General features: G+C 33.6%; 1 protein-coding gene across 2 annotated transcripts in view; it reads left to right on the top strand.

Moving 5' to 3' along the window:
- Nucleotides 1–26869, top strand: part of LOC102511393 (sodium channel protein type 2 subunit alpha) — a 129452-nt gene that overhangs the window by 73206 nt on the left and 29377 nt on the right. For both annotated transcript variants that reach the window (XM_032479603.1, XM_032479602.1), the window contains 6 exons: nt 1367–1714; nt 5457–5589; nt 9907–10145; nt 15652–15825; nt 17717–18073; nt 23988–24467. In XM_032479603.1, coding sequence (XP_032335494.1) covers nt 1367–1714; nt 5457–5589; nt 9907–10145; nt 15652–15825; nt 17717–18073; nt 23988–24467 — 1731 coding nt within the window. The remainder of the gene's footprint in view (nt 1–1366; nt 1715–5456; nt 5590–9906; nt 10146–15651; nt 15826–17716; nt 18074–23987; nt 24468–26869) is intronic.

The following is a 26869-nucleotide window of genomic DNA, read 5'->3' on the forward strand; positions in this document are numbered from 1 at the left end:
TAGGTTTGAAATAATAATTTTAGTTAGCTTCAAATCCTTTAGAGAGAAAAAGATGAAACTAGTAATGTTTAAATGATGAAGTTTGTATTCTACTAATAATCATAGAAATCCAACTTAAGCTAGCTTAAGCAAAAGAGGATTAGATTATGTTAATAATGTGGATGACTAGCTTTAGGCATGGCTGGATCCAAGTGCTCAAAAACATGCTATCGTGGCCAAGTATTTCTCCGTATCACCACGTTCCTCCAATAGGGTGATAAGATGCCCACAATAGCTTTAAACTTATATTCAGTATTTTTAGCAACCCCAATAGAAAATGCACCTCTTTCTCAACAATTATAAAAGAAAGAGATGACTGTTGACAGTCATCTTTAACCCCTACCCATCTTTAAACCATTCTTGATGGCCAGAGGTACAGAATACACTCACCGGCTAGGCCTGGGTCATGGTCTTGGAGCATTTCTTGGAGATAAACAGGGTACTGTCAACAGAAAAAGAACAAATGGATATTGGACAAGCAGAAACAAGTGCTCATTAGAGTGAGGCTGGAAAAGTAGACTAGTAATAAACAGGCATTCATTGTGCTACTATGCTTAATAATCAAAGTAAACTGAATAATGGCAATGACATTGTAGCCATCTAGAAAACTGTTAAATGACTGTGACCAGATACTTAGTGAAAACCAGGTTTTTGTAAATATGGTGCTATTCAGATTTCTTGAGATGGACAGAAGAGTGAAAATCAGGGAATGGATCATACAGTTCTTTCAGATTGATTTGTTTACATTATTCATAAGGACCATTATAAAATATACAAAGGAAAGGGGAGAAACTGCTCCTTATACTATAATTAAACAGACCTACTAGCAAGGTTAATTTTATTTTTCCTCTGCATCAGGGTGTGGTCACTAGTGAGCTCTGACTGGTATGTTTTTGTCTTTGAAGGATCAAATTGTAGTTGTATACTTAATTGCTTTTCATTGGATTGCTAGATGAGATTAGCTTCTAGAGAAGGGTCTGGCAAAAATTTCAGTTCTAGGTTCCAGAAATGAGACAAAACAGTCTTGAGAAGTACTTCTGACTATCTTAAGTCACAGGTAAAGTGGGAGAAAATGGCAGAAAATGAGAGCTCAGAAGATGAAAATGAAGGAAGGGAGAAAAAGGGAAAGCAAAACAAAAGAGCTGGACCTAGTAGAAAGTGCCAGAACCCCACCAGCAGCTACCACGGGGGCCTTGATTCTACCTGTCCAATGACTTGTCTTAGGTTAAGTCAACAACTATGAAACATTGGGTCAAGACTTATTTTTGAGGGCACCAACTCTTAAATGTGTTCATCTGCTTTTTGTTTCCTTTCTTGTTATTCATAGTCTTTATTGAGCATCCGTGGCTCCCTTTTCTCTCCAAGACGCAACAGTAGGGCGAGCCTTTTCAGCTTCAGAGGTCGAGCCAAGGATATCGGCTCTGAGAATGACTTTGCCGATGATGAGCACAGTACCTTTGAAGACAATGACAGCAGAAGAGACTCTCTGTTTGTGCCACACAGACATGGGGAGCGGCGCCACAGCAACGTCAGCCAGGCCAGCCGTGCCTCCAGGGTGCTCCCCATTCTGCCCATGAACGGGAAGATGCACAGCGCTGTGGACTGCAATGGAGTGGTCTCCCTGGTCGGGGGCCCTTCTGCCCTCACATCTCCTGCTGGGCAGCTCCTGCCAGAGGTGAGGCCAGTGGAACCTGCAACTGGTGGGAAGGGAGCTGTGGCTGGTGCAGGTGGAAATGGTTTTCCATTTCCACATGTGTAAGTTTTGCTAAGTCTATTGTTCAGATGTGGTGGGAGGCGGGGGATCGGTTTAATCAAATTATGAACTTATATTGTCAAATTGTTTCATTCAGACTTTTCTACAAGTTAATTAAAAATATAGGTTGGGTATCATAGAATAATTAGAAGTATCCCTTCATCATTGCTACTACAGTATGAAACTTGCCAAAAAGTATAGCAACAATTTATCATGTATTATGTTTAATAAATATAAGCAGAATAAATGCAAGAAGAAATATAAATACTCATCTTAAGGATCTTGTTATCTCTGCTCCTTTAAAAGGGGAACTTGATACTGCCACTTGAAGTAGATAGTATTACTAAGTACATCTAAATCCTACAATGCAACATCCTTCTTCTTGACAGGTCAGAGTGCTGTAACATTTTTAGCACCCACTCAGATGACCATTGTACATTTGTATGGTAAAGAAGCCACTCAACTACCTGCTAAAGTCATGTGTTGTAATTCTTAAAGCAGATTTTAGTTTTTATATTACTGTCATTAATTCTTTTTATAAACATAGTGGCCCTAAACCATGCATATGGAAAAGGGTTTCAACTAAATGCCAGACACTTACAGGGACATTTCCTTTGTAAAGCATAAGGTGATTTTTAACTTTGGTATTAAATAAGATTTCATTTGCCTATATAAAAATATTCAAGCAATGTCATTTGGTTGTACTTTATAGTTTGAATCCTATTAAAATCTTCTTTGAATGACTTTTTTTTTACACGATTCCACTCATTATGGTTGGACAAGCTCTTTAAGCCGCCTTAAAATCATATGGAGTCGGCTTTCAGTCACCTAATAGAGGAGCGTCTTACCTTGGATTATAGAAATAGCCATTGTCTTCTTCACTTTTTTGCATGGCCTCTCCCCATGACTTTCTCCCAGAATGTCCAAGTATCTTGGAGGCAGATCAAATCATGAAAAAATTAGAACTTTGTTATGAAGGAACCTGGAAAAATGCAGAGGGAATATCAACTCCTCTTAAAAAATAACCATAGTTAACTATGTACCACAAACTATCCAGAACACTTTACATGCATTTTAATTCTTTTAATCCTCACAACAACCCTTTATTGTAGTTACTAATATTATCCCCATTTTACAGAGGAGGAAATTGAGGCCTGTGCATGGTGGAGCTAGGATTTGACCCTGGGTATACTGGTTACTGAACCTGCATTCTATCCATATTGTAATATTACCTCCTATTAATTTCTTTAAATTTTTCTTAAAATGGAAAAGAAGAGATGGCTAAGAAACAAGTACTTTCAGTTTAATTCAGTGTTTCTGAAAATGTATTTCACCCTCAGACTACTTATATCAGAATTCCCTGGGATCTTCTTAAAATGAAGATTCCTCATTTCCTACTCCCTCCACCTCTGACAACCACCATTTTACTCTCTGCTTCTGAGTTTGATGGCCAAAGGGTCCAAAGTTTCAGTTATGTAAGATAAATATGTTCTTGAGATCTACTGTATGGCAGAGTGCCTAGAGCTAATGGTACCAAATTGTAAACTTAAAATTTGCTAAGAAGGTAGATGCTATGTTGTGTTCTTACCCCAAATAACAACAACAACAATGAAAAGGGTAGAAGGAAACTTTAGAATATGATAGAAGTGTTTATGGTCTGATGGTTAGGATGGTTCATGAGTGTATACTTAACCCCAAACTCATCAAGTTGTGTGTGTATACACACACACACACACACACACACACACACACACACACATGACATTTTACATGTCAATAATTTCTCAATAAAGTGATTTAAGAAAAATAAATGGAGATTTCGGGGCCATTCAGTCTTACTCAGACCAAAAGGCCAAGGAGAACAAAGTCAGGTAATCTTCCTTGACAAGCATCCCACAAGGTTCTTACATATAGCAAAGTATGAGTATCACTGATCTGGATTAACATTAAGTGAGTCAAAAGAAACAAATCCACAACTTCTTTGCATAAATACAAAAAGAATGTCAGTCTACCAGAAAATATTTAGCAGTTATCAATTATTACCACAAAACTCCTATCCTATCAGAGAGAGTGGGGTAGATCTCTGAAGGCAAATTCAGGCCAGTTTGAAACAAACCTAGTGTGATCTCTATTTCCTGCTCCCTCATGTCCATCGTCAATATTGCAGTTAGGTGCTGTGAAGCAGAGTACTGCACTGTAGTGCAGCATGAGCTGAAGGTGCAGACCAAAGAAGGGGCTTTGAGAAACTGCAGAAGGGAATGAGAAGAGAACATAAACAGCTGCAAGCAAATGCCACCTTCCAAAGCACACACTATCCTGTACTCTACACATAAATTCAACTGAAGCAACTTGACTTAAGAAAGAATTTCCTTGGTAATATCATTAGAGGTTTTGGAATTTATTGCTAACAATGAGATCTAGGATTACACATATAATTTTGCATAGAACAGAAGGGATTAGATGATCTCTTTAAGCAACTCCATTATTTCCTTTAAAATTTACCTTTCTCTGATGAGGCAAAATATTTTAAATTCTGAGACACTACTTTTTGGTTTAAAGAGCTTTAGTTTGAGAGAGGGGTTATTTCTTTTCTCATTAACTTAACTTCTCTTTCACAGTAAAATTAAATTTTGAATGATGTTTATGAATGTTATCCCTATTAATGACAATCATATCAATTGAGTGGAAACTCTGCTTTTGAATACATATGCATTAGAGGTACACAGGTTAATAAAAAATAATTTTTACCACTCATAACACAATTAAGTAGATGAACAAGACTCATATTGCTATTTTAGAAATAAAGAAAATCCTCAGAGAACTGAAAGTGACTTCTTATTTATTATTAAGCATTTGAAATGCTTGAGTTTTGCCCTTTTTTTCCCCCTGTGATAATTAACTTCATTGTTTGATCTCCTGAAGTAGGAATAAATTTCTACCTATGCTGAAATTCTGGTGACTCTATTTTGTAGTAGAAAGTCATTACATCATTGCTAAAAATCAGCCCTCCCCACAACTTGATGTTTTGCCTCAAATCAGAGTTTCAGTGACAAGGATGGATTGTTTTGTGGATGAAGTTGTTTTCTAAGTGTAAGACAAAATTGTAGATTACTTCTAAAATTTAGTTTTATTATTAAGGAAGTTGGGAAATGTTACCTGTCTATAATGAATAAAAGCATTTTACAAGTGGAATTCATATTTTAGGACAACTATTACTGATGCTTATTAGGGAAAGCTTAACAATTCTTTTTGTACATTAAACCACATGAATACATATATAAAGATCTAATAACTCACCCTGTGAGTAAATCAAGAAGTGATGTGTTTCAGTATGTACTCCTAGAGAGGACTGGCTGACATGCGAAAAGGTTATCTATCCAATAATAGGTATGATCCCTCTAACCCAGAGCTCCAAGATGCAGGAATTAGGAAAGTCCATCTTAATCACAAACCCAGGCATCCCTGAAAGCTGAGAATCTAATGGGCTTTCAAACACTTCCCAAGAATGATGATTCCAGCAATGTCTTAATGAGCTGTTCACGTCTGAGAAAGCATGGTAAACATTTAGTTAAACATTTAGTTAAGAAGTTCCTATTACAGGAACAACTTTGGATTTTGCTGCCCTTAAAAATAATAGTTATTTCATATGAAATTTTATTTTTAGGGCACGACTACTGAAACAGAAATAAGAAAGAGACGGTCCAGTTCTTATCATGTTTCCATGGATCTGCTGGAAGATCCTACAGCAAGGCAAAGAGCAATGAGCATGGCTAGTATATTGACCAACACCATGGAAGGTATGTCAAAAATCTTATAGCACAATTATTTGGTGGTGCTTTGGTAATGATGGCAAAAAAATTCCATACATTCCAAGATAATTCTTCCTGACTTGATACCACGTCATCATTATGTCTTTTACTAAATAAAAGTAAAATCCGTGTGCAACACATGGATTCTGTGGTCTCATAGATTTTTACATTTATCCTCCAGGAAGCTACTGCAAATTCAAAGTATACTTGGAATACCACTTTTGTAGATTAAGTTCTAAACTGTTGAACCTTGTTATGTGCATGACATTAAAAGGAGTGTAATGATAAATGCTTATTTTTATAGTGACGCTTACCCATTTGAATTGTATTACCTGCTTAATACAATACTGCTTGTATTAACTGTAATTAATACAATTAATTATATTATAACATGAGCTATAAAAGCTATAAAATCATTCAATTTAACCAGAAATATAAATTTTAAAATGTGAATTAGGATTTGATATTAACCTCTTTGAAGCAAAGTTTTCAAAATTTTGTAGAACTACTTTCGCCTTTCTTTGACCAGAGTATTACAATATATCAGCTTTCTCTTTGGTTACAGCTTATACCTGAATAGTTAATATAATGTTTAGAGGTCTGAATCTTAACGCCAAAATAAAAACTTTGGGGACAGCTTGATCTGTGATCAGTTATTGGCTCTGTGTGTTAGTTTGTGATTCTATACTTTAGTTTCTTCATCAGTAAGGTATGGATAATAATGTTTAGGATAAGGTTGTAAAGATTAAATAAGGCCTCATACATAAAGCACTTATGCACCTGGCATGCAGAAGGCAGTCAATAAATGTTATTATTAGTTGTTTTATTGTTGGTTTGTTAATTCACATGTTTGTACCTTTTCATACTGTAAGTGAATTCAAACATCAACTATCAACTTCAACGACTTGGAAAATGCTTTCATACAAAATATATTCTATCCTCCTCCCTTGCCCTCCTTTTCCCTTCTCTCCCTTCCTCTTTTACAGCCCCTTTCTTCTCTTCCCCTCCCAAGTGTGTGAGTGTGTGTGTGTATATAGATGTGTAAGAGGAAAAAGAAAGTGGAGAATGAAAGAACCAACGAGCATGTACATATGCTTTGTTACTGTTAGTTATGGTTCCTCTTGATATTGGAAAGATTCTTGGAATAATTCTTTTCTAGTCTGAATACAAAGATCTCATGATAATATAAGTACCAAAAGCCTAAAAGTCACATCCAGGAAAATCTCACAGCGTAGATGGCCATGTCCGTTACTACAGGACCCAATTTTCGTAATGTCCTAATGCAATATCAGAAATCTTTTCACTGATTCCTATGGAATATTAAACTCAGTACGTTCTTCCCCAACCTCGCCTGCATTAGCTTGCACTCCTTTTTCCCCCCCAGCTGCCAGTAGCTTGCTCCTCCCTGTCCCTCCAGGTAAATCTTTTGAAGATTCTCTGGTCTTCTGCTCCTTGCCATAGCAAAACCACTGAGAGGAAGCTGCCAGTGGTTCTGCTACCGATGTCAGCAGCATGTCTGCTCCCTAAAGCAAGAAGCAGAGAAGGAGACAGGGTAAGTCTAAATCAACAGTCCTACTTTGCACTTCTGATAGCATTAAGTTTGAGCTAACTTAAGAAATTACTTAAAAAACAGCCCACCACAAGATTGGACTGGTCCACTAATTAAGATATGGAGTTAAAAATGAGAGCACCCGCATCACCCTCCATGAAAATGTACCTCATGGAATTGCTTAGAATGAAAAGGATGTCCTAGAGATAAGTGTAACTCAGGAAGCAGAAGACTGAGTGTTTGGTTTTAACATCTGCAAAGCTTTTAACTTTACATTTTTGTGAGGAACAATGGCTGAGTTTTCATTCTGTTTTTCCATTGGTATATAGAATGAAAAGCATACTTTTCTTTATTCAATTTTATCTAAACACTTTGAATGTGGCATTGACCAAGGCTGGCTATTAGCAATACATAATACATATGTGCAACTAGAACTGTCTTTAATATAGTCCTTTTCTGTTTGTGATAATGGTGAAAAGGTGTCTTAAGTTGACATAATCTGTTTATGTGGGGATCCTTTCTTCTAAGTCTAATCACAGTTTAGTTCACCTCTCCTTTTTTTTGAACCAGGCTTATTGATCCAGGCTGGCAACTTTTGTTTTCCTTCTTTTGAACTACAGCTAGGTCTCCATTGTCCAGGGTAACGAATAGCCTCCTACTTAATGAAACTGCAGGAGATAAGCAAAAATGAATTGTTTGCTTTTCAAGCATTTAAAATACATAAACCATGGAAATATTTCCTTGTTACGTCCTTGGGAAATATGATGGGAAGGTGAGGTGAGAAACTCCTGAGGAATTGAGGGGAGCCAGCCAAAGATCTAAATCGGGCTGTAAATGATTCTCAGTGGGGATAACCTACCCAGGAATAATGGAGACATGGCTGTAGTTCTCTCCTGAGTGCTTTGTTTTGTTTCAAAATGTGAGATTCTTTTTTTTTAGCATGAATAATTGAATGATTTTATTTTAGAACTTAACAACTCTGCTCCGCTTTCTCCTGATGTCAAGAAGAGCAACATTGGCTGAGTTTTCCCTTTTGAACTTTTCTCTGATTTATTTTTTTCCCACAGTTTCTGTTTGCTTCTCTTTATCTACTGAACTACAAGTAGTGTTTAAAAAAAATTTATTCTCACTACATACACAAAGAGTTTTTTTTAAATTCTTTTTTGTTGTTTACTGTAAGTGATAATGTCTTTTTACCTTTAGTATAAATATGAGTTTATTTGGGAGTCTTAAGAGCATCTACAAAACACTGCATAATAATTAAATTTATATTTTTCTTCTGATTTACAACTCAACTATTCTTTGTTGTTTACAAAGTTACATAAGAGAAATGGAAATAAACTGGGTGCTTTAGGAATTTCAATATCTAAAGAAACAAATGAAGAATCTATCTGTAATGAAATTCTGTTAAAAATAATCAGAAAATTAATTTGCTTTAGGGAAGTGGTAAAGTTAGTTAGTAGTCAGTGTTTATCAGCAAAGCAAAAAACTCACTACTTATAGTTGTATTTGTCCATTGCATAAACTCCTTTAAAAAGTTCAGTTCCTAGTAAACTGTACCAGGTTTGGAGGGATATTTCAGTTGCCACAGTAGTAATCCTTAAGTGACCAACCAGAGTCAACTATGCTATGGATGAACAAAGAATCTTTCCCTCTATTTTAGTGCTAATAAGTGGTGTTCTCATATTTGACAGAGGAGGTAAAAGAATGTGCAGTGATGCTATTGGCAGAAAACAACAACTTCTGCATCCTTTCCCACTCAAGAGTTGATTAAGAGATGAACATGCCAAAGGAAGATAGTAGATAATTTCCCACTTCCTAATTCCCCCAAATTCTTTGCCAGTATTTACTAAGGTTCAGAGTTTTCAGTATCACTTTAAAGATCTGTGCATTTCTGTCTTCAATCTCCTATTATTTACTTGAAATTCTTGAAATCATCATAATTTTTTCTAAAATAAATGTACTTTAGTATGAAATTTTATATACTAGGTTTGATATGATAGTTATATATTTTTAATACATTAAAATAAATGCATACCATGAAAATTTATGAATTCTACATATGTTCCACCTAAAATCCTCTCATATTTTACCAGCAGTATATAAGTCCCATTTTATGAAACCATGAATATCTCAGTTTCTTAAGATGGATAGTTCCTCTTCTTCTGTGCCCCCTAATTAAATTAAGAAATGTAGAGAAAAGGAATCTTGTTGAGTTTAATATACAGGCCTGTATCTAATGGGCATAACTAGAAACTTTAAAAAGCTTTAAAAAATTAAAATTAAGACTGGTGACACTGACAAAGCTATCTCATTAAAATATCCAGTAAAACATATCTAATCCAAGAAACTGAGATTCAGCAAGACTGATAAAGGTTCTTAAGACATCTCCCAAGAGGAGTTCTTTGATAATATATGTCTTGCTCTATCTGGAACATAGATAAGCTTTAAGTATACTTAACATAAGTCCTACCCATTAATTTCTGATAGCCTTGAAGATAATTATCAGTTTAAATTGTAGATAGAATCTTGGAAATTATGTTTAGCCAAGATAAATTTGAAATGCTTCCTAGCCTTTCTGTGCCCACACTTCTGACAGCTAATCCATTCTAAGTGTTTTTCTGCTCCACCATTAGATTAACCTATAATGCCTTTTAACAATTTTAGATTTTTGTAAAATTACTTTCAATTTAAACCAAAGTCTGCTAAATAAGAAGTAAGCAGTTTTCATAAGTATTCTAAATTTTTTCTTCCAGAACTTGAAGAATCCAGACAGAAATGCCCACCCTGCTGGTATAAATTTGCTAACACGTGTTTGATTTGGGACTGTTGTAAGCCATGGCTAAAAGTGAAACATCTCGTCAATCTGGTCGTGATGGACCCATTTGTTGACCTGGCCATCACCATCTGCATTGTCTTAAATACCCTCTTCATGGCCATGGAGCACTATCCCATGACAGAGCAGTTCAGCAGTGTGCTGTCAGTTGGGAACCTGGTAAGGCTCACTAAGGGTTTCTCTGCTGTTGAAAGAGTTCATGATTGCCTTAATGAACTTCACATATCACTCTTAAACTAAATATGAATTAATTGGCCATGTATACCTGGATAGTGAAAAAGTTTAGCATCACTTTTTTAATAACAAAAATATATTGCTACAATTAAGCAGTGGAAAAGATTCAAAGATTTTATGTATAATTTGATTTATAATTAAATTTAAATTGCCCATTCATTAGGAAGATTATTATGAATTAAGGAGGACACTGGTCTATGATAAAACCCTGATGTATTCCTCAGGTATTTAAAATAGATTCTTTTAGACATGTCTACATTTGCCAAACAAATTATAAAATATGCCAAGTCAGATAATTTTGAAATACCATTTGTACATACCTGAAGATGGATTTCTGGGAGAGGAAATATCATATAGAGGTTATTATTTCTGTTTGAATTGTCCTGTAAATTTAGGAATTTGTAAGTGATGAATTTTTTCATATATTTTATTTAAAATTTTGTATTAACATTCACTGGATACATGGTAGAGTGACAGAAATCAAAGTGTTTCTTTTACAAAGAAACAAAATTAATAAAGTCAAGGAACAAAAACTTACTAATATCAATAAAAGAGGCTTATTAAGTTCTCATAAACCTCCCAACTTAATAAATAAACATATAAACAGGCTATATATAGATAGTAAATAATATATTCTGAAGTATAGTACACAATATTTTTAGGCTCTGAAGTAACCACTATTTTTTAAAATTATAGTCCAGATAGGTCTTAACTGATTAAGTTAACATATACTGACCACTTACTTTGTACCAGGCACTGTACTAAATGGTTTACATAAAATCTTTCCCTTGGTTCCCATAAAATCAGTCCTAAGGCAGATGCTATGAATGTCTCCATTATACAGTGGGGAAAACTGTACCCATGAGAAACTGACAGAGCTATGGAAGCTCTGAATACTATATCAGATACTCTGAAAGATATTTCAGAGACTATTTTAAGCTGTGGTCAAAAATCATAGAACTTTAGGAAAGGACAATAACGTTACCTAGTCCAAATTTTCACCTATATAGGAATCTCTTCAACATTATTTCTCAAAAGTGAACAAGGGATGAAAGGAAGCTTTATGAAGGTGGGTATTAGGAAACAACTCAAATGGGCTTATGCAAAAATAAAGACAGTTCATTACTTCAGGTAACTAAAGTCCATTTGGGCACTCCTCCAGATTTTAATCTGGCTAGATTCAGGTTTTCAGTCAATGTCATTGGGAGTCAGCTTCTTGCTAACTCTCCCCCCGATATGTTTCTTTCATCTCTGGCTAGGTGTTCTATTGATGGCAAAGTTCTACTAACTTTTATCCTACCAACACAGCTCCCTAAGCAGAGGGATTGTGTGTCCTAACTAGTAATTTTAACAAACGACCAAGAACTGAATATCATTGGCCTGGTTGGAGTTACATGACCATTTCTAAGCCAGGCAGTTAACCTGGTTCTAAGGTTAGAATGCCCTATTTGGCCAAACCAGAACCTGTCTCATCATTGGACAGAGTAAGTGAGTACAGTTATGAAGAAAAAAATTAGGTCTGCCATTACTAGAAGAAGAGGGAGTAGATGCTGGAAAGACATAAACAACAAATGGACAATTCATAGTGGGTCTTTTCTTATGTGTTAAAGAAAATAATATCTGTATTTGAAATGAATCTTGGAGTAGTAGAAGATACATAGGCAAGATTCACATTCTTCTCAAGTGCATATAAAATATTCCCCAGAATAAGCTATAGGTTAGGTCATAAAACAAGCCTCATTAAACTTATAAGGTTTGAAATCATACAAAGTACTTTTTCTCACGAAAATAGAATGAAATTAGAAATCAATAAACAGAAATAAATTTGGAAAATTTACAAATATGTGGAAACTAAAAACATACTTGTAAATAACCAGTGGGTTAAAGAAGAAATCACAAGAAAAATTACAAAATACTTTGAGATGAATGAAAATGAAAACACGCAAAATTGAAAGTTACAAAGTGTAGCTAAAACAGTGCTTAGAGAGAAATTTATACTATAAATGCCTGTAGTAAAAAAGAATATCTCAAATCCATAATGTGTACTTTCATCTTAAGAAACCAGAAAAAGAAGAGCAAACTAAAGCTTAAGCTCACTGAAGAAAAGAAATAATAAAGAATAGAGTGGAAATTAATGAAATAGGGAATAGGAAAACATTAGAAAAAAATCAACAAACTCAAAAGGATTCTTTGAAAAGAGTAACAGAAATGACAAGTTTTTAACTGGAATTACCAAGAAAAAAAGAGAGAAGACTCAAATTACTAAAATCGAGAATGAAGAAGGGACATCACTGTAGACTTTACAGAAATAAAAAAGGAGTGTAAGGAGTACTATAAACAATTTATGCCAATAAGTTAGATAACCTAGATGAAATGGAAAAATTCCTAGAAGTAATAAACCACTGAAACTGATGAAAGAAGTAGAAAATCTGAAAAAATTTACAAGTAAAAATTTAATTAGTAATCAAAAAATGTTCCCACAAAGGGAAGTGTAGGCCCAGATATTTTCACTGGTGAATTTTACTAAGTATTTAAACAATTAACACCAATTCTTCCTAAATTCTTCCAAAAAATAAAACAGAAGGGAATACTTCCCAACAGAGTTTGGAATTCAAAGCTGACCAAGATGGAGAAATTGGGCAGAGTCCTTGGACTTTCCTTTGAAGCCCCAGATGGATTATACTTAAGGAGTAAAGGCTATGTCAGAGAACCAGAAGATTCAACTAGAACAAAGAGCAAACCAAAATAGCTGTGCCCTAGTTAAGTATTAAACCAAGCTACCATAAGTTCAAGTTGGCCAACCTATAATTGAGCTGCCTGCTAGCACAAAAATCAATACTCTTTAGAGGAAAATAATTAAATCAAAATTCTCTACAGCACATTATTCTCATCACATGAAAAATTACATGATACATGAAGAAATAGGAAAATATAACTTATAGTTGAGAGAAAAAATTGCTCAATAGAAATAGATACAGAGATGACCAAATTACTAAAATTAACATTAAAGGACTTTAAAGGAGCTATTATAAATATGTTTAACAACTTAAAGGAAAAATGGTCATAAAGAATAAACAGAAAATATGAGCAGGAAAAAATGGGAACTATAAAAAAGAATTAGAACTGAAAAGTACAAATTCTGAAGTGAAAAATTCACTGGATGAGTTTTAAAGAAAATTGCAGATATCAGAAGAAGTGTTGTTGAACTTAAAGCAAATTGATAGAAATATACAATTTGAATAGCAGAAAAAACTGAGAGGAAAAATGAACTAAATTATATTAATCTATAGAACAACATCAAGTTGTCTAATATTTGCAAAATATTTTCATATTTCATTTTCATTTTCATCTCATAGGGAGAAAAGGGACAGAATGGAACAAAACAAATATTTGAAGAAATGATGGCCAAAAATTTCTCAGAATTGATGAAAAGTGTTAATTTAGCCACCTTAATATTAATTTATAAAATTTCAGTGAACATCACAAAGATATAAATAAAATTAACTACATTGGGCACATCTTAGTCAAGCTGTGAAAACAAGAAACTTTTGGAGGCAGGCAGAAAAAATATACTTATATACAAGGGATTAACATCTCATCAGAAACAGTTCAGGACATAAGAAAGTGGCCTGATGGAATTCAAAAATTGCACTTCTTGGGGAATGATGGAAATGTTAGGTATCTTGATTGTGGTAGTGATTTGATTGGTGTATACACCTATCAAAATTCGTCAGATTGTACATTTGAAATATGTGCGGTTTACTGTTCAGTAACCATACCACCAAAAAAGGTGTTAAAAAAAGTGGCTTGATGAAAGAAAGAAAAAAAGAAGTTAAGCCATTATTCTATGGTGAAACTATCTTTCAAAACCTAGTATGAAACAAAGAATTTTAATATAAACAAAACGAGAAGAAAGTTGTTGCACTAGAATTGTGCTACAAAAAATGCTAAAGGAAGTTCTTCAGGCTGGAGGGGAAAATCATATCAGATGGAAATTTGAATCTGAGAATAACGGTCATTAGTAATGAATAGATGTGGGTAAATAGGAAATATTGTTTTTTTCCTTATCTTAATTTCTTTAAAAGACTGTTTAAAGCAAGGGTTTATAGCATATGTCAGTGTAAAATAGATGAAAATATTAGCACATGTGATTGGGTGGCCAAGATTTCTTGGAAAAGAGACAAAAAGTTCTATAAATTATTGAAATATTCATAGAATATTCAAACAATGGAATTCTGTGCAATGATAAAGAGAGAAAAAACTGGTAATAATGTGCATGGATGAATTTCAACTTGAAGTATTCAAGAGGTATTTGGAAAAGTTAGTAAGACTCTCAGGTTGCTGAGTTGGCCACTGAGGGAGAGGGTGATTCCATGTACCGACTTAGCAAATATCAGACGAGAAGCAAGGTTGTGTAGAGAAAGTGGTAAAGTAAATTTTGGACTTGTTATGTAGTAAGTTAAAAAAATGAACTAATGAGTATAGATGAGCACACAAACTCTTAAAGAAGTTGGCCCATGAGGAAAGGACAGATAGTGGTAGCTAATGGGGGAAGTAGAATACAAGGAGAGTTTCTTTGATAATGCTGGTGGTAGTTTTAAGGTGGAGAGGGACTGAATATCTATTGCTTCCTGTAAAATCCAACATAAAGCAGTCATTACAGGAAGAAGTTTAAAACTACAGATTAATTGAGAAAGTGAATTTGTTGAGAAGACCAAAGGAAATACATAATGCAGTTGGAGAAACTAGAGCAAAGCAGGGACATGTCTTTCATTTTTAACAGGAAAAAACCAAACCAAAACATGGTACGGGTGTAAGTAATTTGATAGATATAAGGAAACTGATTAATTTCAGGTTGGCTGACTTCCATTACCTCTAAGATGTGGAAGTACTGAGAGTGGAGGATAAAGAAAAATGATTGAAGACATGGAGGAGAAAGTTTGAAATACTTGTAGAGAAAGAAAATGGAGAAAGGAGAATGCTGCTTCTCCTTGGCCAGGAAAATAAACTTTTTTTTTTAATGCATTCTTAATCTATAGGGCTAGTGGTGATCTTGTTTATTACAGCCAATACAACCTTCTTAGCACCAGTCTTGCCTGCAGGGCCACGGGAGGGAACCAAACTGTTAGGTAATTACTTGGTGAGTTTTTGGAAGGCTATGGAGAGAGCCAAGAAGCTGACCACAATGAGTTAGCTGAACCTTTCATTTAAGAATATAATAATAAGAATAATAATTTTATTTTCTTAATTGTTGTATTCTTCATCACTTTATGAACCTTAAAAATAGTAAATAATTAAATATGGATTTGAATATATAAACCAATTTTTGAAATTCAGGATTAAGTTATGATTTGTTGGAAGTAAATTAAATTGCTCAATAGCTATTTGTTTTCAAGAGTCTTCACTCATGTAATAAACATTTCTCATTTAGGTTTTCACAGGGATCTTCACAGCAGAAATGTTTCTCAAGATAATTGCCATGGATCCATATTATTACTTTCAAGAAGGCTGGAATATTTTTGATGGTTTAATCGTGAGCCTTAGTTTAATGGAACTTGGTTTAGCAAACGTGGAAGGATTGTCAGTTCTTCGATCGTTTCGGCTGGTAAATTAACTGGGAGTAAACATAATATTTTTATAAATAATTTAATTAATTGTCACTCTTATCTAGTAAAAATTACAAGGTTTCCAATAGTTTTAATATGATTTGAATACATTTCTAACATAGTGCATGGTAATTTCTTCTTCACCATAGTTTTAATGAATAGATTAAGTTTATTCAAATGAACAGCCAACAGTTCTCTCCTTAGTAATTGAATGGCAAGGCTAATGAGGAGGGAGAAAAAGGGAGTGACAGATAAACCCAAATCACAATTAACACGATATGTATCTCTCAGCTCTGAGGGGTATGTTTAACCATAATATGGCTTGACTGGGACTTAGGATGGGCTCATCTTTCTACCAGAGGCTCAGGAATTATGAAGTTGCCCACTTTGTCTCCATAGACGCTGAGACTTGGGACTGTGTAGAGTTGTACAAGGAAAGGGGACAGAGCTTCCATATGTCTGCTCTTTCAGCCAGTCAGGAAGTTACCAAATCCACTCTTCAAGAAGAGTTGCTTAATTTTGTTTATTTTGTTAATTTTAAAGAAAGAGTCTTTCATTTGGTCTTTATATTTCATAAGTTTATGGATCTTTTAAAATTAATAAACAGAATGTCACTTGACACTTTTCCATTTGAAGTTTGATATGTTTTATTGTGCTGTTTGAGTTGACTCTTTTTGTGATTTTATTTTCAAATAACAGAGGTTGTATACAGTTAGTAAAGACAGGTTCCTATATGCAACTTATCTTAATAATGATTAGCCTCAAGACTTTGTTGTGAAGTCTGTTTAGAAATTCCCCTACCACTATTTGTCTCAAGAGCCTTAGAGCTATGATTTCCTTTCCTAGTCTTCATGGATAGCTATGAATCTAAGTTGAATCTAGAAAGATGCAAAAAAAGCAAAACTTTTTAGAAATGATTATATAACAAGGAAATATGGGCAACTACTTTTAAAAAGTTTAGTAAATCTTTGTGATAATGTAAGGTAGTTTAGGGATATAGAAAGCATATAATATCATTAGTATCTTGCTTAATATATCAGACTCTTCTGCATTAATTATTCTCTGGGAATAAATTAAACATTTTCGTGCTTACATTTGCTCCTTTGGGTCACTTAATTGCCATTAAATAATGCACTGCTCTTAGCCTGACATTTACTGAAGTATCAGAAATAAAATGCTGATGTTGTTTAATGATAAATAGTATTCTAGAGGCTTCTACAAGCTAATCCAACCAACATGTCAAGCACAGTGTTGGAGAGCCATTTACTCACTATGATGAGTTGATTAAGTCACTGAAGACATAAAGGTTGATAAAATACAGTTTTTTACTCAAGTCCAAGTATTTCTTATTTGAATATAAAGAATCTTCCTTAAAATACAGGGTAGTATTACAGCAAGCTAAAAATATAGCAAGGTTAAAGCAGTCAAGAGATTTAAAGAGTTAGTTGGCTTTTCTCTTGTACCTTATATAATTTAAGTGTTTATGTTATCTGCACTTGTCATTTTAGCATGATATTTCAAGCATGCCAAAAAATATATCCACTTCGGGGTTTTAAATAATGTTTCTGAAACAGCCTCTGCTAATTAATCACCATTAATCATAGATAGCTCAGTTCCTTACAGAAAAATTAAAAGAATATTATAAATGCTTATGTAAGATTCTGGAATATTTGGTGTATCTTATTCTTAAAATGTCAATAAATACTGTATAATTATTTTATTTACAATATATACTATTTCAGAATGAAAAATATCCCATGGTATCAAACTGATAATTTGCTAGATAATAGTGTGGCACACAAATAATCCATCACTCTGAAATTGAGATAAATAGATATACAGATTCTTTAGAATGCAGGGCAGTAACAATCTTCTTGCTTTTGTTTCCAGCTCAGAGTTTTCAAATTGGCAAAATCTTGGCCAACTCTGAATATGCTGATAAAGATTATTGGCAATTCAGTGGGAGCTCTGGGTAACCTCACCTTGGTGTTGGCCATCATTGTCTTCATTTTTGCCGTGGTTGGCATGCAGCTCTTTGGTAAGAGCTACAAAGAATGTGTCTGCAAGATTTCCAATGATTGTGAACTCCCACGCTGGCACATGCATGACTTCTTCCACTCCTTCCTGATTGTGTTCCGGGTTCTGTGTGGAGAGTGGATAGAGACCATGTGGGACTGCATGGAGGTTGCTGGTCAAACCATGTGCCTTACTGTCTTCATGATGGTCATGGTGATTGGAAACCTAGTGGTATGTAGTAAAAACATTTCTCTCATTTTCAGTAAAAGATAATGTAACTGTGAAAAAGTATGTTCAACTGAGAAATATTTTATATATATTTTAATCAATTCTCAATTATTCATGATGGCAAAATCAGATATAGTTCAGACTATTGAAATCCACATAAACTCTCTTTTTAATATTTGTTTATTCCTTATTTTTATTTTTTCTTATTTTATTAATCTACAGCTGACATGTAATGTAAATTCTTAAAACATCTTTTGATACAAAGTTGTTCTTCATCATTATACCTCTTATTGTTCTGTGGAGAGGGCCATTTCTAGCTTTTATCTTTCAGTTCTCGTACTAAAGCATTGAAGTGTTACTAAGAACAGTCATTCATTTTATTTATAAGTCCTAACAATAGTTTCACTTGAAAATGATTCAAATTTGGATTTCCTAACAAATTAGAGTTAAAAAATTAGTGATCATCTCAGTCCATTAAAAGCACATAAGGTATTTTGTGCCTAGAAACTACAGTATGAACAAGTAACACTGACTCAAGAATCATTTATTATTTCTGTGTAAAATGAACCATGCCCAATACATCTCTGCTTTCCTAGAGGCAATGGAATGATATGAAGATATATATGGCACAGTGATATGACATTTACTCAAACGGGAGTAAAAATAGAACTAGTAAGTGAAAAAATGTGAAAGTGAAGTGTTATATGTCAAGTTCACAAGATGGAAACATTGCTTTACAATGGCAAGGGTAATCAAGGAAGACTTTGTCAAGGACTTCAGGCCTGAAATATCTTTAATTGGGATGTAAGATTTTGCTTGGTAAGAAGAAAGGTAGACTGTCCCAAGCCAGGGAGCAGTGGACACAGTGGTTGAGGAAGAAAGGACAATAGATTCTGTGAGAGGGATCAGGCTCTTACAAAGTTATTTGCTTGATTAGGTCCCAATCCAGTGGAATAGAATAAGGACTGTCATAACCATTTTAAAGTATGCAATGTATAGACTTAATTTCTTTTACATAAAAGTGACCTTCAATTCCCCAGAGGAAGAAGAAAGGGAGGGGAAAATAAGCAAAAGGCCATCATTGACTTCTATTTATCCCAAGATTTCAACCTCCTTAGTATTAGTTTAGGTAATTCTGACCTATTAAAATAACAAGAAACATGAGCAGTGTATAATCCCGAATTATGAACAGTAGCTTACAACAATAAACATTTATTAATTATCTCATAGTTTCTGTGGATTGGAAATTTGGGAGCAGCTTATCTGGGTGGTTCTGGCTCTGGTTCTATCATAAGGTTGCTGTCAAAATGTTGGCCAGAGTTACCATATGATCCAGCAATCCCACTCCTTGTTGTATATCTGGAAAAGGCAAAAATCCTAATACAAAAAGATACATGCACCCCAATGTTCTTAGTAGTACTGTTTGCAATAGCACAGACATGGAAGCGATCTAAGTGTCCATCACATATGAATGGATAAAGAAGACCTATATATATATACATATACACACATCTATATATACAATGAAATACTACTTAGCTATAAAAAAGAATGAAATATTGCCATTTGCAGCAACATGGATGGACCTAGAGATTATCATATTGAGTGAAGTAAGTCAGACAGAGAAAGACAAATATTATATGGTATTATTTATATGTGGAATCTAAAAAATAACACAAATGAACTTATCTATAAACAGAAACAGACACACAGACATAGAAAACAAAATTATGGTTACCAAAGGGGAAAGAAGGGGAGGGATAAATTAGGAGTAGGGGATTAACGAATACACACTACTATATAAAAAATAGATAAACAACAAGGATTTACTGAATAACACAAGGAAATATATTCAATGTCTTGATATATATAGATATAATCAAATCATTTTGCTGTACACCTGAAACTAACACAATGTTGTAAGTCAACTTACAGAGAAGAGAAACAAAGAAAAGGTCATTAGGTTTGTACTATAGATTTGATTTGATTTCATTTGTGTATTAGGCATACACTGGAAGAAGAGAATAAAGAAGAACAGAATTCTTTATGACAGCAACAGGGAATTCATAGAGCGAGTAGCAGAAAGTAAGTTAGGGGCCAGGCTGTGTAGAGTTTAATTTATGAAAAGGCTGACTGTGAATAACAAAACTGGATTTTTTTCTGTAGACAATTCAAAGCTACAGATGGTTTTTTATCATGAATTTACAATAAGCAAGTGGAATTTTGGCAGAATTTATGTAGTAAAAAAACCAGAATGAATTTAAAGAGGAAGGAAACTCAACATATCACATATTATCTATTAGTTTACTGAAATAAGACACATCTCTCTAACATGTAATTGCAAGGAGAATGAGAAAAGAGAATTTCAGGAGGTATTCATACCTATGGATGACATTTAATACTAATTTGGATTGCTATATATGCATAAAGGGATATAGTCCATAAAATAATAATTTCCATCTACTGACATAAATTTAAATTCTGTACCCTTTTTTTAAAAAATTAAAGAACCTCCTTTTTTTTACTGTAAGTTTAAAAATATTCCTCCTTTTGTGATAGCCTGGTTATCTTTCTGTAGTAACTAATATAGTAATAATATCTGTCATGTTTACCACTATTAAGGAAATGTGTTCATATCACATTTACTTAAATAAGAGTGAATGAACTTGATGCACTGCCTCCTACAATGCTTCCTTCTCATCCTCACCAAAAAGGGTAAAGTCCCCCAAAGACAAGCTGATGTAACTCCCTTTTAACACACATAAACTCCCGTATGCTGCTTGACCACAGTGAGGAATCACTGCCTAGTCCACAGACAAGACAGAGGTCACAGACTGCTTTTTCTCAGGCCAAGGATTTTTACTTTGCTAACACTATGGCCAGAAATTCTTTTTATAGGTTCAAGGCAGGTAATGCAAAAAGAGAATACAAGTTTTTGAAGATTACTACTTCTAAAAGTAGCCAACCAGCCTCCTCTATCTCTGAGTGAAGCAGGGGCAATTAGCACATAGGAGGGATGTGAAAATTTGGGGTTCTTCTCACAACTAAGAATTAGGATGGAAATTAAGAATCAGGATGGAAAAACTATTGATGCATGCAATATATTTCAATCTTGAACCCAAAATGCAAATTATGGTAAATTTTTTATGCCAAGAGACTAATTTGGGGGACAAGAGAAAGAGTCATTTCAACCAATGAGTTATCAGTTCTGTCCATGACACATGTGAAACTGGATTTCAGGTTTCAGTCCCTGAATAAGCTTGTTGAACTGTATCTCCTTAAATTGCCTTTGATCACACCAACCACGTTAGTCAGCTGTTATGCAGACTGATACCCTTTGGTAACAAAGGAGGTCTAGATAAAGAGATTAGCTTGGTTCACACAAACATTTCTGGAATAAAAAGGTAAACTGAAAGATAGTATTATGTAGGGTAGGTTGGATCATAGTAACAGCGATAATACTCACAGCTGAACTTTCTCAAGGGTTTACCATGTTCCAGAAGCTTTGTGACAGCCTCATGGATTCTTTAATTGACTCCTTACAACAATTTTATAAGCTTTGCACTGAGAAAATTGACAGAAACTTGATTCTTACCCAAAACTATAATAATTCTAAGGAGAAAGGGAAGAGGGCCATATAGATATAACAGTAAATGACACACTAACAAATAAATACCTATTTCAGTGCTTTGAAGAGGACCTACAAGTTAGATCTCACTCTGGAAAGGTTGATTAATAGATGCCAAGAAAAAGTTCCTAAATAGACAAGGACAGTTCATTAACAAACCTTAAGAAATCGAATCTAGAGAACAATTATGATACCAAAATTCAGTTTTATTATGAATAAAAACCAAAATGTACCCTTTAATTTTTTCTCTTTCACCTCTTATTTCATCCAAATAATAAATTCAAAGCAAATCACAATAAAATTTAACTACTGGCAAATTTCAGATGTAAAGGAGCAGGTCTTAGTGTGAGTGTCAGCAGCCATGGTATAGCAGTTGAAAGATACCAGTTTAGACTCACAAAATTATGCGCAGTCCTTGTTGGATCTTATAAGTTTTTACTTTTGTTCTACCTTTGGTTAGACTAACCTGTAAACGGTTAGACAAAGGAACTCTAACCCTTATTAGCTTATTGGAACAAAGGAATATAATAAAAATATAGCATACTTTTCATTGGTGTTTTACTTAAAATCTTTCCTAGGATTCCTCTTCTGCACTATTTACTTTTTGTCTTTGGACCCCTTTAGAGCTGTATCCTTTTTCTGTTCTGTATGCCTAAATAATCAGGGACTCATGGATATTATTAATCAAGTCCTGAAAAAAATTATATAACTTTGTCTTCTACCCATGGAAGTGCTCTATTCCTTAGTAGATTACCTCTTTTTGAGTTTACACAGTGGGTTAATGGTCACTAATCTTTCACTCACTCATATCAGTGGGTCCCATTTTTAGAGACCCAAATTACAGACTAACCAGTGGTCTATAACTATTTCTTTTTTTTTTTTTTTTTGGTGATAAATAGACCTGTGTGATTTTTTTATTGAAATTAATGGACACAAGTGAAGATCTGAATATACAGTCCAATGAGTATTCTCAAATATGCATGAATGGATAATTACATCTTCTGTACCAAGAGAAGTATATTTTCACTACTCCAGAATAAAAAAATCACTTTCTAGTCAATGTCTTCACTCCCAGAAGTAACCCCAGCTCTGTTATTCAACACCCTTGGTTAGTTTCACCCTGTCTTGAAATTTGTATGAATAGAATCATATGGTTTACATTGTTTTTTCTCTTACCACTTTGGACTTCATATAATGTTTTAAACTTCATCTTCTCTTTTTCCTGTAAGCCATTTTTTTTTTCATTTTAAGTATTGAAAGCACTCCAGTATATAACAAACATTACAATTTCGTTCTCCATTCTCCGATTGAAAGGCATTCGGCTGCTTATAGTTTGGTGCCGTCAAGAAAAAAGTTTACCAATTCCATAAAAAGTCAACTTCTTAAAATATTCTTAGTTTGAAATCGTTAGAGACATATAACAAGCTGTAAAACTGATACACAATCACTTGTATCTTAGCCAACTTACCCAATGATAACATCTTATAACTATCATACAGTGGCAATACTAGGACTTGGAGATTGATACAATACTCTTAACCAGACTACAGACCTTATTCAAATTTCACCACTTTTTACATTACGTGCACTCTGTGTGTGTGGGGAGTGGAGGTGGAGAAGAATCAACTTAGACTTTTGTGAATCAATGGCTTAGTTTTCTATTTCAATGATTTAATATTTATTTTATCATTTCTTCCTTCTTATAAGGAGGAAGATAAAACTATTTCTTTATTGTATTTCCAACCACGGTATCAATCTAGTGGCCATGATTTTCTGAACCAAAAACTGGGACTTTTGATCTAGCAGGTGACATTTATTTTTTCTGAATTGGCAAGATATCTAAGGTGAAAAAATTGGTACAACCACATGAAAATAAAATCATATTTCAATATATATATTGGAATCGTTTTCTGTTTCAGGAATAAAATTATAAATTATCAGTGTCCTGGAAAACCCAGGTTACATGGGGAAAATAATATCCCAACTAAAACTTTTTTTTTTCTTTTTTACTATATAGTTATCTGGATAACTAAGTTTTCTCTTTTTGAATTGAATTGAATTTAGACATTTTATGCAATAGTGTTTTCAGTAATTTTGCAGTGACTACAAAGGAAATAGTGTTAATAGCATTATTCTATATCGGCCAGGTATTTATTTCATTCACCTTTTTTTCCAGAACAGTTTATCATAAACTATAAAGAATGCCTATCAGCAAAAAATGAGGTGCAAGGACAGTTTGGGAAAATGCAACAGAATGTTTTGATCACCTGTTTTTCTGTTGTGTTTTAGGTTCTGAACCTCTTCCTGGCCTTACTCTTGAGTTCATTCAGTTCTGACAATCTTGCTGCCACTGATGATGATAATGAAATGAACAACCTCCAGATTGCTGTGGGAAGGATGCAGAAAGGAATCGATTATGTTAAAAGAAAAATACGTGAATTTATTCAGAAAGCCTTTGTTAGAAAGCAGAAAGCGTTAGATGAAATTAAACCTCTTGAAGACCTAAATAACAAAAAAGACAGCTGTATTTCCAACCATACCACCATAGAAATAGGCAAAGACCTCAATTATCTCAAAGATGGAAATGGAACCACAAGTGGCATAGGCAGCAGCGTAGAAAAATATGTCGTGGATGAAAGTGATTACATGTCATTTATAAACAACCCCAGCCTCACTGTGACTGTACCAATTGCTGTTGGAGAATCTGACTTTGAAAATTTAAATACTGAAGAATTCAGCAGCGAGTCAGATATGGAGGAAAGCAAAGAGGTAGGAATTTCTGCATAAGGAGATATTTTGGCATTATGTATCCTTTAAACTATCAGACTTTTAAAAATATTTTCTTTCTACAAGAAAATAGGAAATATCTATTTATACAGTATCTGTGGAAAAATTAGTGATAGATAAATTGACAGTAGATTAAAATATAGCTGAACAAATGATAATGTTGACTTAATTTTTTCAAATATTCACCACTTTGAATTAGTGATACATATATTCAGTTTAATATGAATTTTTAAGGATTTTTGAATAATTTTTAATTTTTGAAAATGCCTTAGTTTATCCACTTTCTTCCTTATAATTCTTCCACAATGGTGTTTTTATTTTTTTTTTTGTATGTATTAGAAAAATACTTGGTGAGAGGGCAGTTCCAATGCTCATTTTGCTACATTCTTGGCTCTTACGGAATACTTTATAAAATGTGATCCTATTTAGTTTTCACAGGTATATTTATTCATGGAAAATATGATTGAGATCTTGGCTTGGTATTTACATATAGTTTTATGTTTTCTTAAGTAAATAATTTTTTAAAGGAAGTGAATGTAGTCATGAGGAATCTGGCTGAAAATATTTTTAACCCTACTGAGCCCAGTGCATGCTGTCTAAACAAACAAAAAGCCTTGATACATTATAGAATGTAAAATTCTGAAGTGTCCAACTACAGTACTAGTCTTGGTAGTTTAAAGAATTCTCTGATTTACTTGAGTATAAATACCAGGATATGTTTTTGGTTTGTCTGTAGGTTAATAAGCAGAGTTGGGGGTAAAGAGGAGAATTTAAACCCCTAATGTTTGTTTAACTACACAAAAATGAAGACAGAATTCCCAGCAATTAAAGCTTATATAAACCAATAAAAATAACAACCAAAAACAAATTCTTGTCATTTTGACTGACAGGGAACAGAAAGGGCCCCTATTTCTATTGTCATCCTAAGAAAGATTATTTGGGGAGTTAGAGACACTGAAGGATACAATTTAAGTAGTGTAACAAAGTCACAAAAATTAGGGATTAGTTAATAAAATTATGAGCAAAAATATATAAGAAAGGAACCTTAGATATTTCAGTCAGTATTCCTATATTTATTCCATAAAATTACTGAAGAATATGATATTTCCATTCATTCTTGTTTGTAAGATAGGTGGTGTTGCTAATTCAGTGATTAGGTAGAAGTAGATGTTAAACATGAAATTCAAAGAAAGTTTAAATATAGGTACTAAAATGAACATATAGATAGCAAGGCCATAGCTACTAGTTTTACAAAATAACAGTTGAAATTCAAGGGTAAAATTATAAAACCTTATAGACTAGGGCAAAGAATTGCTGTAATTAGTTGAACTCAAATGTTTACTAATAAGATTATTATTTTAAAACTGAATAGTATCTTAAGATCTAGTTAATAAAATTTTAGATAAGCATACTTGATTGGGCTATGTTGAAAGAGTGGGGCCTAATTTCTGTTATTGTATATTGCCAGAAACTGAAGTCAGCATTTAGAAAACAGAACTGGGTCATTAAAGTTTAATATATATTCCCCTCTCATTATTTTGACATTATACCTAATAGTAAATATTTCCCTTACAGTAAGGGAAGTCAATTTTTATTTTACACATGTTTAATTTTAGGGTGTCATATAAACTAAGAAGGAATTATGAAGAATCAAATGTTGAAGGTATCAGTCAATTTAAACTTTTGGCTAAGTTTGAGTATCTTTTGAGGCATGGTTAACTTGACATCAATCTTCTTAATTTTCAGAAATTTTAAACTCTCAGTCTTCTCTAAAAGAGCATGTATTTTGCCTCATCTCAAACCATTATGTTTGACATTAGAGAAATGTCAAGTAAGGCAGGGTTTATAGTAATAAAAATCCAAATTCTCTTCTCAGTTTCTCTGCTTAACGTTAAGATTTTTCATTTGTTTTCTGTTTAAGTACTCCAAAATAATATATGTGAAGTCAGTACTTTGGAATTTGGGGCAGAGAACTGATCTGGCAATTGAAAGTTGACAGAATTATTTTATTCCTTTATCTGTGGAGTCCTTTCAATACTTTCCCATCATAGATATTGTTACCCGTCTGTTAAAATTTATTATTTGGTGAAATTTTCAATTATGGCTTTTTCAAACTTCCTAAATAAAACTCAAAAAACTAATAAAGGACTAGGGCAATAGTCTAGGAAGGGAATATGTGCAGGTTTTAGTCTTTTTGGTATCTTACCTGGTAGCTCTACACTAGAAAACAAAAGAGAATTGAAACAATTATCCAAGAATTCCAAATATTTCCACCTGGCATATCTTTTTAGTGTTCTGTCTTCAAGTTAGTTTTGTCTAGTCATTTTCTTAACTGGTAGGATTGGATTGTGCTATTAATATCAGGTGTAAAGTATTAAGAAATG

Source organism: Camelus ferus, chromosome 5, assembly GCF_009834535.1.
Source record: "Camelus ferus isolate YT-003-E chromosome 5, BCGSAC_Cfer_1.0, whole genome shotgun sequence".
Classification (NCBI taxonomy): Eukaryota; Metazoa; Chordata; class Mammalia; order Artiodactyla; family Camelidae; genus Camelus; species Camelus ferus.